General features: G+C 44.2%; 2 protein-coding genes across 4 annotated transcripts; both read left to right on the forward strand.

Annotated features, from left to right (window-relative positions):
• Positions 1-156: 156 nt before the first annotated feature.
• LOC118795063 (SWI/SNF-related matrix-associated actin-dependent regulator of chromatin subfamily E member 1-like) lies at positions 157-9,729 on the forward strand. Of its 3 annotated transcripts, none has more exons than XM_036553416.1 (11): positions 157-229; positions 1,324-1,374; positions 1,650-1,693; positions 2,225-2,329; positions 3,303-3,383; positions 3,648-3,779; positions 6,134-6,305; positions 6,982-7,154; positions 7,267-7,368; positions 8,098-8,347; positions 8,683-9,728. In XM_036553416.1, exons 2-11 carry the CDS (start codon positions 1,368-1,370, stop codon positions 8,901-8,903), a joined length of 1,287 nt encoding a protein of 428 aa, XP_036409309.1. In that variant the 5' UTR covers positions 157-229; positions 1,324-1,367; the 3' UTR covers positions 8,904-9,728. The 3 variants fall into 3 exon arrangements, with proteins under 3 accessions (XP_036409309.1, XP_036409310.1, XP_036409311.1); XM_036553417.1 differs by having other exon boundaries at positions 2,225-2,323; XM_036553418.1 differs by lacking the exon at positions 3,648-3,779 and having other exon boundaries at positions 8,683-9,729.
• A 1,815-nt stretch (positions 9,730-11,544) lies between these two features.
• Positions 11,545-17,453, forward strand: LOC118795133 (brorin-like). The gene is made up of 3 exons (XM_036553503.1): positions 11,545-11,937; positions 15,585-15,714; positions 17,239-17,453. Exons 1-3 carry the CDS (start codon positions 11,584-11,586, stop codon positions 17,451-17,453), a joined length of 699 nt encoding a protein of 232 aa, XP_036409396.1. The 5' UTR covers positions 11,545-11,583.
• Positions 17,454-18,153: the final 700 nt, after the last annotated feature.

Raw genomic sequence — 18,153 nt, forward strand, 5'->3', positions numbered from 1 at the left:
AAATCTCTCCATGAAAATTAATACGAAAATGGCTACAGTTTTCATTTACTATACCATTATTATACACGACATTTACAGATGAATTCATTCATATGTCGTTTTTTAACTGAATATTTTAATTGTTTGTGATTCCGCTCCCGCTCAGTCGTCGCGAATCTAATAAGTGAAACAACAGGTTTTCAGAAGCGGAGAGGAAGGAAGCGCTTTTGCGAACAAAGGAGCTGCTGGGGTGAGTTTATCTTGCGCTCTCGAAAAGGGAAAATTTGTTTTCATATTAAATATAAGTCATTTATAGATTATTCGTTAATTTGTCATTATTTTTGTTCCTAGAATGCCCAGTAATGTTTTATTTCCCTCTGAGTTTGTGAGCATTTAATGGACGATGCGTTGTAGCCATTCATTTTTGCTTGCTTCGCTAACTGGCTAGGTACAGTGCCTGAAACGATTCCTTTTTTCGCTAGCTGCAGTATTACATTTAGCTCGCTGGCTATGCATTTGCATCTGTATTTTAACCTTTCATCATGGCTAGTAAGCTTACTAGCTACTTAACCAGCTAGCTAGTCCATTGTTGGGCGTCTACCCACACTTTAACGGTAGTTAGCTCATAGCAAGGGCATCGAAAAATCATTGCGTGGAGTGCAGCTACAGTCTGTCTTGATAGTTGGTTTATTAACGGACTGAAATTGGGGTTAGATAGGTTAGCTATATAAATGGTAACTCGGGCGAGTTAGCTGGGTAATCAAGGTTTGTACTCGACTGAAAAACACAGCTAGTAGCACGTTGGCTGCGTAGTTGTCTTACAATTGCTAGCATGCCTGATTACTAGCGTTATTTTATTATTGGCTAACAAATTTTCGAACCCAAAATGAGCCATCGAAGACGTTTGTTGTCAAAATCGGCAGGTGGTAACTTAAACTTGCTAGCCAGCTAGCCGATGGACACAATGAAACACGTTATAGTCCATATATTGGCGACGGATTTTTAATGTACGCCTGCAAAATTTTTGTCAGTGTTATTGTGCAGTGTTCCCTGAAATGTTTTCCTGTTTTAATCCGAATTGAAATCAGCGTGAATATGTGGACTATAGCCAGCACAGCCGCCTGTGTGGTTCGTGGCTGAGGAAAGGTGTCTTTTCTTGTTACCTCCATTACCAGGCTGCACTGATGCTGTGAATTGTTGACGAACTCAAGTACGTTGCCTGTTAAGAATCATCATTTGGCATCATTGGCATCTCTTTTCAGATGGAGAAGAAGCGCAGTGGTTTTAAGTCTGAAGCGCACTAAAGTGCTTTTTTTCCATTCTAAAACGATTTATTTATTCCAGACTCAATGACCGGAATAGCCTGATATCTTCCGTCCGTCATCAAGATGTCAAGTAAGGAACTTCAGTTAATGTGGTATGATTGTAGAGGCAGTCGAATAACCTCTCTTGTAGGCTGTTTACTCTAGATCTGTCTCTTGTTGCTTCCCATTGATAGAACTCGGCCCATCAAGGCCTTTCTTTTTTTACCCCGCCAATAATAATTATTACTTTATGACCCTTTTATGAATTGAAGACACAAAAATATTAAGTTTCTCACTAAAAAAAACAACAATTAAAGGGAACTCCTTGCCTCTCATTTGTGTCTTCCATTTTTTCCCCTCATGCAGAAAGGCCATCTTATGCCCCTCCCCCCACCCCAGCCCCCACTACAGTAAGTATCCCAAAAGCTGTGACAGGGGGCTTCCTATATCCACAGGGGCTCATGTCATCTCTTCTGTACTGGAGTCGTCTTCAATGGCTAGGGCATTGTAATAACAAATTGAGTCCGTTGCAGTGGGTATTAATTACCCATCAGCCTCTGTGAGCAGCTGGAAAGGTGTGCATAGTGGAAGTGGCCAGGATTCCCCCTGAAGTTCCTTCCTAAGTTGCTGTCTGTAACTGTTTCAACTTCATCCGATTCACCTGTCGCTCCCTTGGGTTAAGGCTTTGATCTCCACAGATTGTTGTAAACATGGTAACTGTAACGGTGATTGATGTTCTTTCCTACGCGGAGTGTCAATAATGCCAACGTAAAAACCGACATTGCTGCTTTGAGGATTATTGCTTTTGCATGACTATATGCGAACCATTCTTTTAAATTTGGGTTTTATCCCTCCATTCATTGTGTTTTTTGTCCTCCCCCTCCCCCCTCTTTGTTTGTGTCATTTCTCATTTGTGTTTTTGTCTCATTTGTTTTCATCAGCAAATGCCCAACACCCCTGGGTTTGTGGGATACAACCCATACAGCCATCTGGCCTACAACAACTACAGGCTTGGAGGGAACCCAGGCAGCAACAGCAGGGTAACGGTAGGACCAATGATAACAAAAACAGATGAATAAACTGGACTAAATATAGCAAACAGCAAAATAAAAACAAAACAATTTGGAAAGGATAGACAGGGAAAAGGTGTTTAGGCCTCCTCTTAGAAGCTTCTTGACAAGTTTTCTGTAGTGAATTGATGACCAGTCTTCCTGACCTATCTGGAACCGAGCTTGCGCTAAACCATGCATTCCTCATTTCATTTCAGATGTTCACGATTAACATGTAGTTCAGTCTTCCTCATATTTACATTTACATTTACATTTATTTATTTATATATATAAATCTGCACCAGCAATTAGAGATGGACGTCCTGTCACCGACTGACAGTTAATCGTTCCTCAGACGTGTCGTCTGTTCTTTCCGCTACACCACCACCACCACCCAAAACTCCAGCCACCCATCCACCCCCACTGCCCTGTCTTACGTAGGAGATATTTTTGTGTACCTGCCTGGCATCATTATCCCCCCCTCCCCCACCCCCAATACTGACAGCCATGCAAACAGTGATGTGGTGTCATTGCTGTCACTATGGTATCCGAGGCCCATTGCTTAGCATGGCTTCCGCTGCGTATGACCTGCTGTTTCATTCCAGTGACCTCATTCACTATTAGCACTGTAGCACCCGAGGCCCTGTCAGCGGTGCAGCATGTTAAGTGTGTCTCACTGACCGCTCTTAATTCAGGCAGACGTGACATTCTTGTTCCAAAAGACACAGATGGTAAGACACAAACTTACGCCTTAAGTTTTGTGTGGGGGGTAAAAAACAATGAATATAGAAAACGTTTTGATGAGGTTTCCTTTATTTTAGTTTCGGATTTCCCAGCCTCCAAGCAGTTTATCACGTTGTCACTGTGCCCCCCCCCCCCCCCCCCCCCCCACACAGGGAATTAGTTTGGGTTGTGTTCAGTCATTAAGCAGACACTGCACTTATTGGTGTCGTTTGTATTCCATTCTCAGAATTCGTCAGGGATTACAATTCCAAAACCACCGAAGCCCCCCGACAAGCCGTTGATGCCCTACATGCGATACAGCAGGAAGGTAAGAGCCTCGCACCGACGCTGTTTGTTTGTATTGGGGCGGAGGGGGTGGGACCAGATGGACCGGACCGAATGTCAGCGCTCCGAGAGCCTGACGTCCTGCCATCGTCAGGCTTTGTCTATTCTCTGACTTGTGGGTGTGTGTTTTCCATCTGTTGTAAAGAGCAAGGTTAAACCATATGGCCGCCTCTGGTTTGTGACCTCTCTGCTCAGATTATTTTTTCTGTATTGACCCCCAAGCACCATGTCTGGTTCTCATCATCAGGTTTGGGACCAAGTAAAAGCCTCCAATCCAGATCTGAAGCTATGGGAAATTGGGAAGATTATCGGTGGCATGTGGAGAGACCTCACTGATGAGGAGAAACAGGACTACTTGAATGAATACGAAGCAGAGAAGGTTGGTTTACAGGGTGTGGCAGATTGGTTTGACCTGGGGGATGTTTGGGGAGCGTGGAAGTGAGAAACATTTCTTTCCCACACTGCCTTCCCTCAGTGATTTAAGGGGAAGGTACCAGATACAATAGGCATTTTAGTAGATTCACTCTATTCAGAATTGTTTTTTTTTACAGAGATGCTCCTAAGTTATATTAAAAATTGAGTGTAGGTAAAATGTTATTCTAAAATTTTAAACCACAATTTAAGAAATTTAGAAGCCCTATTAACAAGCAAAAAGTCTTGTTCCAGTTATAAAATAGATTAGATTTGAAGGGATGAAATGAATTTACTCTGGTTCTGTGGCTCATCCATTAGCAGTAGCAACAGCTGTTAGCTTTAAGAAATCCAAGCCCTTTAGTTGTGGGCTGGGGACTTTGAGCAGACAGATTTGTTACACATACAAAGAATTAATTTAAGTTTATGTCAGTGTTTTTCCAGAGTATCACACTTGTCTCATTAATATTGTTTATTGAATAATAGTAATTTAACATTAGTCTGTTCGAAAATATTTCACATGCTCTCTGAATACAAAAACCCTGTGTTACTCACTTATACATGTCATATATTACTAATTAGCCAGTACATACAAACCTAATTTTGGCATCAGTATAACACCAACCTCAGTTTAGACCCCGTTAGAGCAAAGAGGCACCGTTACAAACCATTACTACCCCAGAAATTGGCACTGTGACTTCCCATTTTGTCATCCCAAGAGAATGTTGGCTTTCAGAGTTCTTGTGTCACGTGAAAAACTCTCATGTGCTGTAAAGTGGCAGTGAACGCATGAGTGACTCTGCATGGCTACTCTGTTGCAGGCCATTTACGTACAGTATGTGTGTAAGTGCTGCACCATGAGTTTGTCCAAATCATACCTGTCACCCCCACCCTGTCTCCGTGTGTAGCGTATATGATCGTGTTGTCTGAAATTAAAATTGGTCGACTGTTTCTTACCAGCTGCACAATTTTCCCCTCATTCCATCAGTACTTTGGATGTATGTAGTATGGGTAGTAATTTCCTTTGCACCTTACATTTACTAGCATGAATCACTAGCACTTTTAATACAAGTTATATTAAGTAATGGAATAATACTAAGCAGTCACTGCTTTTTTGTTATGGTTAAAGTTTTTTTTGTTTGTTTGAGATATTGTGTTTTTGTACTGAATCTTTTGGGTTAGAGCGATACTGTGCTGAAGAATTCCTAAACTTAAAACGACAAGATGTTCTCTGAGATGTGTACACACACACATAGACCCAGGAACAGACATGCTGCCACAAACCCTAATGATGCTGCATAATTGTAAAGGAACAAGCGTAATTTTGAATTAAATAGGATGGCGTACATAGTGGTTTAACTGTACACTCGTTGCACTTTCTAAACGGAAGTTTGCTAGTGGCAGACATCTGTAAATATGTTTAATTACATAAAGTGTTGGTGGGTATCGGTTTGCGGTTAGTCCCAACCTTATACATTACAGTACATCTCATAAGTGCAATGGCTTGAAGCAAGAGAAACTGTTCGTCTCGCATATTCGGAAATGGAGCAAATGGAATTATGTAGCTAGGGGGCAGACAGAGGAGCTGAATGAGAATGAAGTGCAGTAGTCAGTATGACATCGATCAGGCGGCATGAATCCTCCCCTCTACAGTGAGGTAATGTATTAAGCACAGGCTGAAACAGAGAGTGCTCTGTTCTGAGGAGACACGTTTGCTGTCTGAGGTGAAGCAGTAGGTGTGTTGTTGGGAATCTAGATGTACCAGTGAGTTTCAGACCAGTGTAAATATCCAGTAGAAGGTTTGCGGTCTCAAAGAATGAATCAGTATATGAGCAGGGTGATCATTGTAAAATGTGGAGGGGCTTGATTTTTTATTGATTTGGAAAGTACAGGAGCATAAGCACAAAGGACAGTATTAGACATTGCTGCAGTTGCTGTGGACTGTACATGTAAAGCACAGTCAGCCACATTATATTCAGCAGGTGTGCCACCCTCTACATATCCTTTGCTTCTTGGCTGAAGCTGAGTGGTGCTGGGTGTGGTTAGCACTTGGATGGGAGGCTTCCAGAGGAAAGACCAAGTTGCCACTGGAAGTGGGTGCAGGTGGAAACAGTCTTCCCCCCTGGCCCAAGCAGGATTGTCGTGATGGGGGGGGCGTGTCCTTCGGGACTGCCCTAGTTACAGCATGGAAGCGGCACTGGCTGCCGAGGGGCAGCGCTACTGCAGTGCGTTACTGATGCGTGGAGTGAGCCCCTGTCCGCTGCGCTGCGCTGGGCCGCGCGGCCGCACGCCTCTGACGGGCCTGTCTCTCCGTCTCCGCAGATCGAGTACAATGAGTCCATGAAAGCCTACCACAACTCCCCGGCCTACCTGGCCTATGTCAACGCCAAGAGCCGCGCGGAGGCGGCCCTGGAGGAGGAGAGCCGCCAGCGGCAGTCGCGCATCGACAAGGGCGAGCCCTACATGAGCATCCAGCCCGCTGAGGACCCCGACGGTACGAGCCGGGCGCCAGCCTCTGCCTGTCACCTGCCCAATTACCACAACACACTGTTTCACAGCTTTCTGCAGCAATTACTCTACTATTTTCTGTACCCTTTGAATATGTATTTATATTTCCTGGGTCTCCATCTAAATATAGCAGGTAAAACATAAGACTTTTTTTGGATCAGAAGATGGTGCTTTTAAACACACAGGCCTACAGAAGACAATAACCATTCCAAAACCCTGTGGCGCAGTTGAGCCCGTTTAGCATACTGTAAGATGCAGCTGTAACGGAAATGTTGTAGGCAAATGGTCTGTGGTGCCATAGTATTCCTACAGAGCAGCGAAATGTTGGGAGGGCTTGATTGCAGTGCTGGGTACTACTCGCTGTTTAGCTGGAAGTAAGATTGGAAGTTTGGAACCGAGTTAAATACGTTAAATAGAAACCTCCCTCACTGCTGTGCTCTGTATTTCAAAGGCAGGTCCGCAGCTCTTCTGATTTATCTAATATAATGAGACAACTGTTTGGTCAGGCGTTTTTAAATGTTTCCTCAGTGACTGTAGAGACACGCGTTGGCTTCAAGTGACCCGACCAAAGCTGTTTGACCCTGTGACAGTTGAGCTTTCCAAATGCACAGAACCTCTAAATCCCACCCGAAGTTTCATCCCTCTGCTCTCCTCCCCGTCAGATTACGATGACGGTTTCTCCCTGAAGCACACGGCCGCCGCCCGCTTCCAGCGCAACCACCGGCTGATCAGCGACATCCTGAGCGAGAACGTGGTGCCGGACGTGCGCTCGGTCGTCACCACCGCCCGCATGCAGGTCCTCAAGCGCCAGGTCCAGTCTCTCATGGTGCACCAGGTAGGGGGCATGCTCCCGCTCCTCACTCGCCACACCCCCACACCGTAGTGCCTGCCAGATAGCCCCGTGGGCGTCTTACGTCTAAAGAGGCCTATGTCGGTCTGTCCCGCAGAGGAAGCTGGAGGCGGAGCTGCTGCAGATCGAGGATCGCCACCAGGACAAGAAGAGGAAGTTCCTGGAGGCCACAGAGTGCTTCAACAACGAGCTGAAACGGGTGTGTTTTTCAGGGATGGCTCCTGCAGATCGGATTTGGACGTTTTATTACAAGCACTGTGCATTTTTACACCTTTTACAGACTAAAATATGTCAGTCATTGATATTCTCATGAGCATAAAGTTACTATTTGTGGTGTTTTTTCACTCTAAATTTTTGCACCGACACTTAAAACTACATGTTTATACACTTGTAGAGAATGTTCCAATATTTCTCTGAAAACATTACGGAACATCTGGCTTTGCTTATATTGTGCCGCTTGGCTGGATAAAGGCTTATCTTTAATAAGTTTATCACATATACACTTATACACGGCTGTTTTAAATTTAGAATACAGCAGGTGAGCCTTGTTTCAAGTCATCAACTTTCCCCCATATTTTTGAACCTGAGGGTCTGATATTAGAATACTGTAGTATTTCAGGGAGGTTATAGATTTCATGAATTTCATGTTTTCATGAATGTATATTTCTAAGAAAATTAACATTCAAGTGCTTTCTGTTCACTGGGCCAATGCAAGAGCCATGTGGGCCACATAGACTACTCTGCCCATAGAGTGGTCACCTCCGATCAAGGGGGTCTCTTCAGAGCATGTGGGTTGAAATTCACAGCACGCTGTCAGTACAGTTTACGGCAGGCATGATTACCAGAATGCTCTTTGTTACTCAGGTGTGTCATTTAGCAGCTGCGCGCCTGTGTAAGTAACCCCCCTTTGTGTGTCCAACGCATCCAGCTGTGCAGCCTGAAGGTGGAGGTGGACATGGAGAAGATTGCGGCGGAGATCGCGGCCGCGGAGGAGGCGGCCCGGCGGCGGGCGGAGGAGCGGGAGAGGGAGGCGGCGGAGCAGGCGGAGAGGGCGGCCGCCGCCCCGGAGGAGGAGCAGCAGGCCAAGCCCCCCGAGGACACGCCCAGCGAGGGCAGGCCCAAGGGCACGAAGAGGAAGGACGGCGAGGAAGAGGAGGAGTCTGCTTCCATGGAGATGGGTAGGCATGATACGAGTCCTCGCTTATGTGCTGACCTACGTAAAAAAACTTTTTTCACAAAAAGCTTTGATTTGAGTTAGAAATCTAACAGCAACATGAATAGAGCTCAATGATTTAGACTGAGCAGTAAGTCCCAGTGCTTTGTCTGGGGTGGTAAATAGTTTGCACTTACTTGACGGTACAGCTTTTTTTGCCAGTTTGGGTCCTCAGTATGTTGAAAATACAAACCGATAGTCAAACAGCAGAGACAAGCTGGAGAGAACAAAAAACTTACTGTTTAAGCATGGTGCAGTGGCCCCAGTTTAAAGGCCGAGCCTCCGTTGTCTCTTCGACAGATGAGCCCCGGGCAGAGGCTGGGGCTGAGGGCCAGCGGGGAAACGAGGAAGGACCCAGCGCCATGGAAGATAAGGAGAGCACGCGCGAGGGGGCCGACAGCATGATGGAGGAGGGAACCAGCGACAGCAACACGAGCTCCGAGAGCACCACCACCCCCCCGGATGACGCCCTCCCACCCGAGCCCGCCTCTGAGGAGGGTCCCAGCAACAAGCCAGAATGACTCCCAACCTCAAGCAGTAACAAGCCACACCCCTATCCTCACCAACCTGGCACCCATTAGACGCTAAACACAGGCTTCTGACATGTCACAGCTGTACAGCCCCGAATACCCGTATCTGTGACCCTTTTTTTAACCACTCATTGATCCTGCAAGACCAGCATTGCTCTGTATAGTAATGTTTCCCCTCATATGGAAGTCTCAGTCGTTGTAACTATACTACTTCGGGGCACAAGATCCACTGTGTAGTGTAGTTGCTAACTATTGAACACATGACAACTGACTGTCAGACATGCTTTCATGTAGGGTCACATACAGACAGTGACACGCAGTACTGTCAGGCAGAGGGCCCTGGCAGTTCAGAAGTATCTCAGAATGGTGCAGTGCTGCTGGATGGATGTGCAGGATCAGGGATGGGCCTTTATCATATTACTGGTGTAAACCTGATGTTGTTTTTCTGCCTTGTTTTGATATCCTACTTTGATACCCTTTTATGGAGATGTTTGGTCAGTCTTTGATGGACCCTAGAGTTCAGCATTCAAATGAAATGGTTATGGCCTAAATGGCCTTCCTGTGTAAACTTCAGTTTACTTTCATTGGAATTGGGTTTTTAGCATGACTGCATTGATATGAATATATAGCAACCCCCCCTCCCCTAAATTGAAAAGTATATAGTGTCCAGTTGAAATGATTGTCAATTTTTTCTTTTTAATCTTACTTTTTTATTTTTAGTATTTGTTTTTGAAAGTGGTAAATTGTAAGTTTCTATCATTGCTAGTTCCATTTTTGTATTGCCAAATTTCATTCCCCAAATAAAATGAAAACTTACATTTGTCTTTTTGTTTTGTTTATCATGGAAAAGTTCATCTTAAACTTGAATGGTCATACGTTTGCATAAAAAACAATGGCCATTTAGTCATGAGCATTGCCTCTGTCCTTAAGAAAAATGGGACAGCCTGTCAAACTTAATGTAATCAGGTGCATTTGCTGTACAATATTTGTACATGGTATGGTATGAATTTTTTATAATTTGTGTTCTACACAGCCTCTGTAGTTGATAATATCTGGTTTGTTGCTTATGAAAATTTATTATACTTTTGTTCTTGAACCAGAAAGAAATAGAAATTGAAGTACTGGATGTGCTTTTAGGTGACTTAAGGTTGAAAATTTAAAGGTGAGAATGTTAAAATGATTTTTTTTTTTTTGTTCAAGTTAGTTTCTGCTTTTCAGTGCAGCTTCATGTGTCTCAGACCCCAATAAACTGATGGAATTGACACATTGTCTAATGATGGAGCCTATCTCTGTCTAATCAATCAGTTATATCTGACACAGTGAAGTACAGTGAAGGGACACTCCTGGCAGCATAAAGTGGTTTATCCTTCCAAAATGTTGCTTATGTTACACTTAACATATCTTTTTATTCCACCTAGAAATGACAGAAATATATGCTGAGACATAAGCTCATGCCTTGCATCTTTATCTAAGGCTTTGTGTGCTGTTTAAGTCAATCTATAGGTATTGGGGGGATATATATTCCTGCATTTTGTCAGGAAAGCATTTGGTACATAATAGCAGCTAGCCAAATTTGCGAAGTAATGCAGTTCTTTACAACCCACGTGGGAGTATCTACATCAAACACATAAACACGCCCCTGATTTGCCGTGTTTCCCCTTTAAGATCCCTTGGTGGGTCACAAAGGGATATTTCTAGGAAAACATTTTTTTCCGGTGAGCTGTGCACACGCGGCATGTTTTATTTTTGGCGCTCTGCGTGACGTAAACGTGCAAGAGGGGCGATCGCTCTGCTGGTTAATGAGGAATACAAAGCGACAACGCGTATGTAGGTCGAGTGTATGAGGACGCTGGTGACTTAATTAGCATGTTTGGCGTTGAAGAAAATGATATTTGGAAACCCGTAGTGGTTTCTGCCCTTATAATACAACAAACAATGCAAACTAATACGTATGATTATAAGACGCAAACATTTCAAAGTTTTCTTATCCCATTAATCTTTAAAATTTAGTTTTGGCCCTTGATTTTAGTTTTGCGTATAAATAAGTGGTGAAGTGGTCACCTCGTCTTACAAATGGCATATACTCAGTACCTAACTGCACGCTTGAACGACAAATTAATTTTGCAGAGTTTGAAATATAAAGTTATCACAGCAACAGCTGATGGTAACTAGGAATATTGTAGATACTCGCAGATCAGTCAATATTTTTGAGGTATCACCAATTTTGAGGTCTCAGGGACGGAATTACTACAATGCAATAACAAAATGAACAATTACGAAGCAAAATAAATAAGAATTTCTTTGCATGAGTGGAATAGCCAACGACGATGAGTATTATATAGCTTTTAGTAGCTACTGGTCTGTCTACCTTTATAACAAATTTATAACAATACAGATGTAAGGAAATGTTTAATGATATATGACTTAATCCAAAGAAATAATGATACAAGTAGCAGTACACGTTTTACCAAATGTTTAGTACCCACGACTTACGTCTCCTGAACACTCGCTACCATCATTAAGTTGTTTCATCGCTTCCCTGGTCCACGAGGCAAGTGCAACGCAGTTGGTCGCCACTGCATGTTGTCATTGGGGATAGGCTACAGCCCAGAAGCTCTCTGTTTAACAAGTGCTGTGAGTCTGCCGTGCTAGACTTAAACAATCGGTTACGATGAGCGGTCACGGTTTGTGCGTCTCTCTTGCCCTCCTGTCTTTGACTTCTGGCACGGCGTCCGAGTACTCCACAAAGTTTGACACAGACTACGAATTCGGCGACTACCGGGGCAAGTGGTGCATGGATGACCACGGTTTTGTCTACAACATCGGGGAGACGTATTACCCTAGCCCCACAGCTTGCCCTTGCACCTGCACCGAAGAGGGACCCCTTTGCATACAACCCCAGTGCCCGCGGATACATCCCCGATGCACGCGCATCGCTTACAAGTCCTGCTGCCCGGTCTGCCAAGCTGTGAGCAAAGTATGCGTGTACGGGGGCAGAACTTACAAAGTACTCGAGGAGTTCATGGTAAGAGTTCTTTTTCGTTTCATTTCGTTTTTACAAAAGCGCTAGACGTGAAAAGTTGCACAAAGTTACTGCCTTTAAGAAGGCGGACGTTCGCGCTGCACACGGACTCGTGTGGTTATTTGTTATGTTTCATGACGGTTGTTTGGACGTATTAGGATGTGTGCAAACTTTTTTCAAGTGCAAATCATGTTGGAAATAAAAATACTTTTACAAAAGCCTTTAAAAAAAGTTTTTTAATATCAGCAAAACCTAACTTCACAAGGTCATATCCAGTCCTTTTATTGTATTTGAGCATGAAAATGATCAGAGGAACTAATTCACGATCTTGCTATCGTCACAGCATGATTCCAGGAATATGATGGATGCATTGTTGGATACATTGCCAACAAGCTATTGAAGACTCTCAACTCTTATATAACTGTTTTATTGATGCAAAATTAGCAGCAACTGAGTACAGAGGGACAAAAACTCCTATTGGGCCAGTAGTTTATTGTACAGGAACTGATAACACCAAAGCCATTGATTTTCCAGCTGTTACATAAGATTTATTTCCATTAGACCGAGTCCTGCGCTGTGTACCTCAGTGTGGACGTCACTAGAAGGTGTGTTTCCATTTGCCCCAGGTGGAGCTACGAGAGGCTGAAGGCTTTCTGTTTATTTGCAGCTGCACAACTAATACTTAGTTGGGACAAACCTTTGTGGGGGGACGAAGATGTAAAATCTGCCCTCAGTGTTGCCACAGCAGGTTAAAGTGCTATGTAATAAACTTCAGCCCTGTAGAACCAAAGGTTATCATATTAAACTGTATATTTCACTTTAACTTATAATAGCTTGTAACAGTTGTTTTGATTAATGCTGAAACTGTGTGAATACATAAGACATAAGTAAGTACATAAGTATTAGAAAATCTGAGATTGCATGACTCTGCTTTACAGTTGTTTTGTTTGTTTTTTTTCTGTTCCCAAAATTGCTTCAACGGCAGCCATACATTTCGATCTGTGAGTGCCAACTTGAGTGCCCAAAACTATGACAGCATGCTCCATGGCCCCCTGTCAGATTTTATCACAGACATAAAATGTGGGGATTTATGGAGCATCTGTGGATCTAAATGCCAAGAGGTATATGTCAGTACACCAAATGGTAAATGTTATTTCAGGGTTTTTCCAAAAAAAAAAAAAAAATTCACAAATAGAAGAAAATCCAAAATGGTGGATGTCATATGTTGAATTACAAAGGGTTTAATGACCTATGAGCAATGTGGTATTTTCATCATGCTCTACTGCTAACTCCTCATTTCCAAAACGTGAAAAATGCAATGTAATGTAATGTAAAATGTGTCGTCCAGCATGGTAGACATGCAACCTACTGACATCAAATTGTGTGGTGATGCTTCCTGTGAGTTTGTACACTACTGCAGTTTCATTAAGTGCAAGTGATGTCAGGCATTATTTCATCAATACATCTTGTACCCGCAAATCGGTTGGTTTATGGTGGCCATGTTGTTTAATGTAGGAAGTTGTAAGGAATAAGAGGGGGTTGTTTATAATTTTTAGTCCAGATCATCAGGTCATTTTGATCAATGAGTTGTGCAAAGATGCTGTTTACATCCTTTGGGTCAGAACCCTAAATGGTTAAAAAATTCATTTTGATTATTACTTCATGAAATTCATGCAATTTGTTTGAATGCATACAGAAATAAAGGAATAAGTATAACATAGCCTTTCTTTAGTTAGACCTTATTGGCTTATTACATATCAACAATGTAAAGTGATTGGCTTGTGGTGGAAATGGCAGAAACTTAGCATGGCGAAAATAGTTTTACGTGGAACATCCGAGGGAGTCATTTAAAGAAGTTACACGTCCATATGGCTAATTATTGAGAATATCAGTCTGTTAAAGCATTGTTTTAAAAAAAAACTCAAAATGAATTTTGGTGCAGGTAACAAACATTCCCTGTCCTGGGGAACATATTTCATGACTGTACATTACACTGGTGAATTTTGAAACATGATTGAAAGAAATTCACAAAATCGCTTTAAAACGCAATATGGCAGCTATACTATGTGACATATTGGTGCTGAATTGGCTGTGAGCACGTGTCTCATAGCAGAGATGAAAATAGCACTCCAAATGCGCAACAGTTTAATCCATGCCAAGTTTCTCTAAAATCAGGTCAGAGTGCCGAGTGGCTTTCAGTCAGTGGAGTAACCTGCTTCCCGTAAGACCTGGAATAGGTGAAACCACTATTTCCCTTTCTGTGTTACCACTGCAGTCCTGCCAACTGTAGCTGTAAATGGTTATTAGGAGATTCAGGTAATCAATCAGGTGTTTTTTTATTTTTTATTTTTTTCAAAATGGATGGTGCCATGTGTTAAATCACAAAAAATGTCCTTATCACATGAGAGAAGTGTGCAGCAACTTTCTTAGCTCAACTGATATCTTAAAGAATTTTTTTCTGTGTCAAATGTACAAGCATTACCCAGCAGTTAACTCATAATGTTGCTGGCATCGGAAGAATTAGAAGAATAGTGTGTGTTACTTTAATACATTGCTAGCAAGCTACTGAAGACTCCCAACTCTTATATAACTGTGTTATTGATGCAAAATTAGCAACAACTGAGTGTAGAGGAAAAAATAGCCATTGGGCCAGTAGACTATTGTGCAGCTTGGTAGGACCAAGGCTATTGATTTGTCAGCTGTTACATAAGTCTCCTCTCCATTAGATTGAACCCAGCTGCTACATAACTTATTCGGATCAAACTGGTTTTCAAGAAGCAAACTGGCAAACAGCCCAACAACAAAACAAAAGACCCAAAAGAAAAAGCAAAATGCCCCAAGGACTGAGTGCAGAGTAACCAATGGGAGAGCGATTGATCCAGAGCTGACTACAGAAACCCAGAACTGTAACCAATAACCTGGCCTGAGACTGGTCATCTGTACTGCAAAGACATTCTCCCCAAGACCTACTTTTTTGTCATGGAATCCTTTTTCTATCCGTGATTTTATGGCTTCTGTTCATTTTTCAGTTATAATGTTGAGCTATGACTTTGCCTTTTTGTTTTGCTTCCTTTTTCTGGGCCCCTCTCTAAATTTGCTGGGCCTGGCTGAAGTGATAGCTTGATATCTGTGGCTTATTATATCAATATTTCTAATAGTATGAACCAAGAATATTTGGCATCCATATCCCAACCACATAATTTCTCCCTCCAACAATATTTACCCACACTGTTAGACTGTACGTACCAGAAGGTGTACTCTACTTATGAAGCCCGGTGCTTCTGGTGGGTGAAGCTAGCTGTACACACAACTAACTGTCAGTTTATGGTATAGTCGGTCAGGGTCTGCCGAAAATTTCTCACTGACAGATGATGCCAATTCTACATGTTGAGTTGTTACGATGGATGGGAACACCAAGCAGACCACAGGCAATGGTCATCCACCAACGTTTTTTGCCCGACCATCAGGCGTGCATGCCCAGCTTTAGGCGATTGGACAGGCTAATGGAGCCTTAGAGCATGTAGTCAGATGCAAAAAATGCTGTCAGCAATTAGACACAGCGCAACAGTCCAAGCAGTGCCTTCCTGTGCGTGTCTCGATGTGTCCCTCCCTTCACGAGTCCACCGTAAAGTGTCCTCTGTCCCGCGCAGCTGTCCCCGTGTGAGAAGTGCCGGTGCGAGGCCAACAGGGAGGTGTACTGCACGGTCGCAGAGTGTCCGGCCCTCCACTGCGTCAACCCCACGTACGAGCCCCACCAGTGCTGCCCCGTCTGCAAGAACGGTGAGTCCCTGCACACCCACACTCACTCAGGCCTTCAGCGCTAAGCCAACGTGTACAACAGGCTCCGATGCTTTCGTCCTGGAGCCTGAATCCCCCCCCCGGTCTGAGGAAACGGAAGCCAGTTTCACCCCAGTGGCTTTCTTTGTGACTGTGTCACTTTTGGTAGGGGGGAGATGTCAGGACCCCTACATTTTGACAAGGGTGAAGGCAGCCCGGGCCACTGTAGGTCAGGAGGTTGAGTTGAGTTTTGACTGCATAACCTACACATAGACATTCCTGCAGTCTGTATGCAAAAGTCCTCCTCCCCTCCACCTAGTGACAGCTGTGACAATTCTTAGTTATAACAAGGTCAGACTTTCTCCTGCTTTTTGTACCCACAGTCACAGGTGAGGAAAAGTGTGCACGTCCACGTGATCACATCAGCAGTAGTGTTGCATAGTGGTTAAGGAGCCTGACTCGTAACCGAAAGGTTGTCAGTTCCATTCCCTGCTGGGGCACTGCTGTTGTACCCTTGGCCAAGGCACTAAACTAAGAATTGCCTCAGTAAATATCCAGCTGTATAAATGGATAACATGTAAAAATGTAACCTATGTAAGTCACTCCGGATAAGAGCTTCTGCTAAATGCAGCTAATGTACTGTAAATAGAACATGTTAAAAATGCTGGTGATTTTTTTACTGTTTTTATTGCCTTTGATTGTCTATTCATGTCTACAAAGAATGTTTGACTCACGCCAGGAATGAGAGAAAGTACTCAGGTGCCCACACACATTTAGTCCATGAAAAGCATAATATAGCAATAGTTCAACAGTCATGCAATGTTTTCCAACCCCGAAATAGACATTTGGACAAAAGCCGGCCCGAGCAGCTGAGGCACTGTGAGGTGTGAGGGAAAGCGTGGGAGAGGACCCACCGAGGGAAGTGTGGGCGAGATAGGAATAGGTGTGTGTGTGTGTGTGTGTGTAAATAGGCTCTATTTTGGTAGAGATAATCTCTCACACACACACATACTCACACATACACATACAGGGTCCAAAAACTGAATTGAAATAGCTAACAGGTAAATTTGGCATTAGGAATAAAATGTGCAGCTAAAGTGGCATATCACTGCAACATGAATGAGGGTGATGAACAGGGGAAGTTAGTGTTGCGAATGAAATAATTAGCGTGTATATGAGAGTGCAGGATTCCGTGTTGATCTATGTCCTTTTTAGCTGTTTAGAGTGCTCTTACCCCCATGTGGGACAGAGAGGCAAAATTGCCAAATGTTTTTCGTCATCACGTTCTCATTCTTTTAGTTGTGTCCTGTTGGATGTGGTTAAGCAGAGAATGAACCTCTACTATGGATTTCTGAAGGTCTGAAGGCTACAATATGAATTTCGTTAGTATTAACGATAGCTACAATGAGTGAGTGACGATAACAGGCCCAAACTAACAGACAGAAGAAAGGGCACTCCCAGTGTAGCTGCTGATGTAGTTACTGATGTAGTCACCCACGCCACGCCTCGCTCGCTCTGCCCCCGTAGGGCCCAACTGCTTTGCGGGGAGCGCGGTGATCCCGGCGGGCGTGCGGGTGGAGGTGGACCAGCAGACCGTCTGCTTCTGCTCCTACAAGGACGGCACGTGGGAGACACACCAGCAGGCCACCTGCGAGCGGCGCAAGCAGCCCAACGGCGCCGACGGGACGTCGGAGCAGATGGTGGAGACGCGGCTCGTGCCGGAGGTGGACGTCATCCCGTGAGCGGCGGCCGGGGCGGGGAGCAGGGGGGCGGAAAGGGGAGGGGGAACGGTGGAGGGGGCACGTGTGTGACCTGCTGTGCCTACTGCTGACAAGAAGGCTTGGTTTTATCTGTCCGTCAATCTGCTGCCCTCCTCCACCCCGCCACCACGCCCCGCCACCCCGCCCCTCCCACGCCGACCTCTCCATTTTGTGTTTTAGAGCCAGCAGCTGACCACACCTCTAGTATAGGGCTCTTCCGTTCATATGTGCCCAAGGAGGGTTGCAGGAGGAAAGAGCACGAAAACGGAAGCCATTTCGTCGAAGCTCACCTCACCCCTGCTTTGTGTGTGTCGATTGCCCCCTCACAGTGAAGGATGAGTGGGTGGAGACGGATGAGCTTACCTCTCAGGCAGCCCCACACCAATCAGTGTGTTGCACTGTGTGATTGCATCACAGTGTGACTGAATGCTATAAATATGGGAGGACCACCAACAGCTCAGCCAGGATGCAGGCGGACAGTGATGACAGTCCAAACAGTGCCAGTTAACCATAAGGGGAGATACACTGAGCCAATTTAAATTTTTATGCAAATAATTGAAACCCACAGGGGACTCTGTGGGTGTTAACAAAAGTATGTGGGTTAACCCTTTACTTTCTCCTCCTACGAACCTCCTTGCTAGCATGCTACTTTGAAAAAAAAAAACACCTCTCTGACGGTTTA

This window comes from Megalops cyprinoides, chromosome 19 (assembly GCF_013368585.1).
Source record: "Megalops cyprinoides isolate fMegCyp1 chromosome 19, fMegCyp1.pri, whole genome shotgun sequence".
NCBI classification, from domain to species: Eukaryota; Metazoa; Chordata; class Actinopteri; order Elopiformes; family Megalopidae; genus Megalops; species Megalops cyprinoides.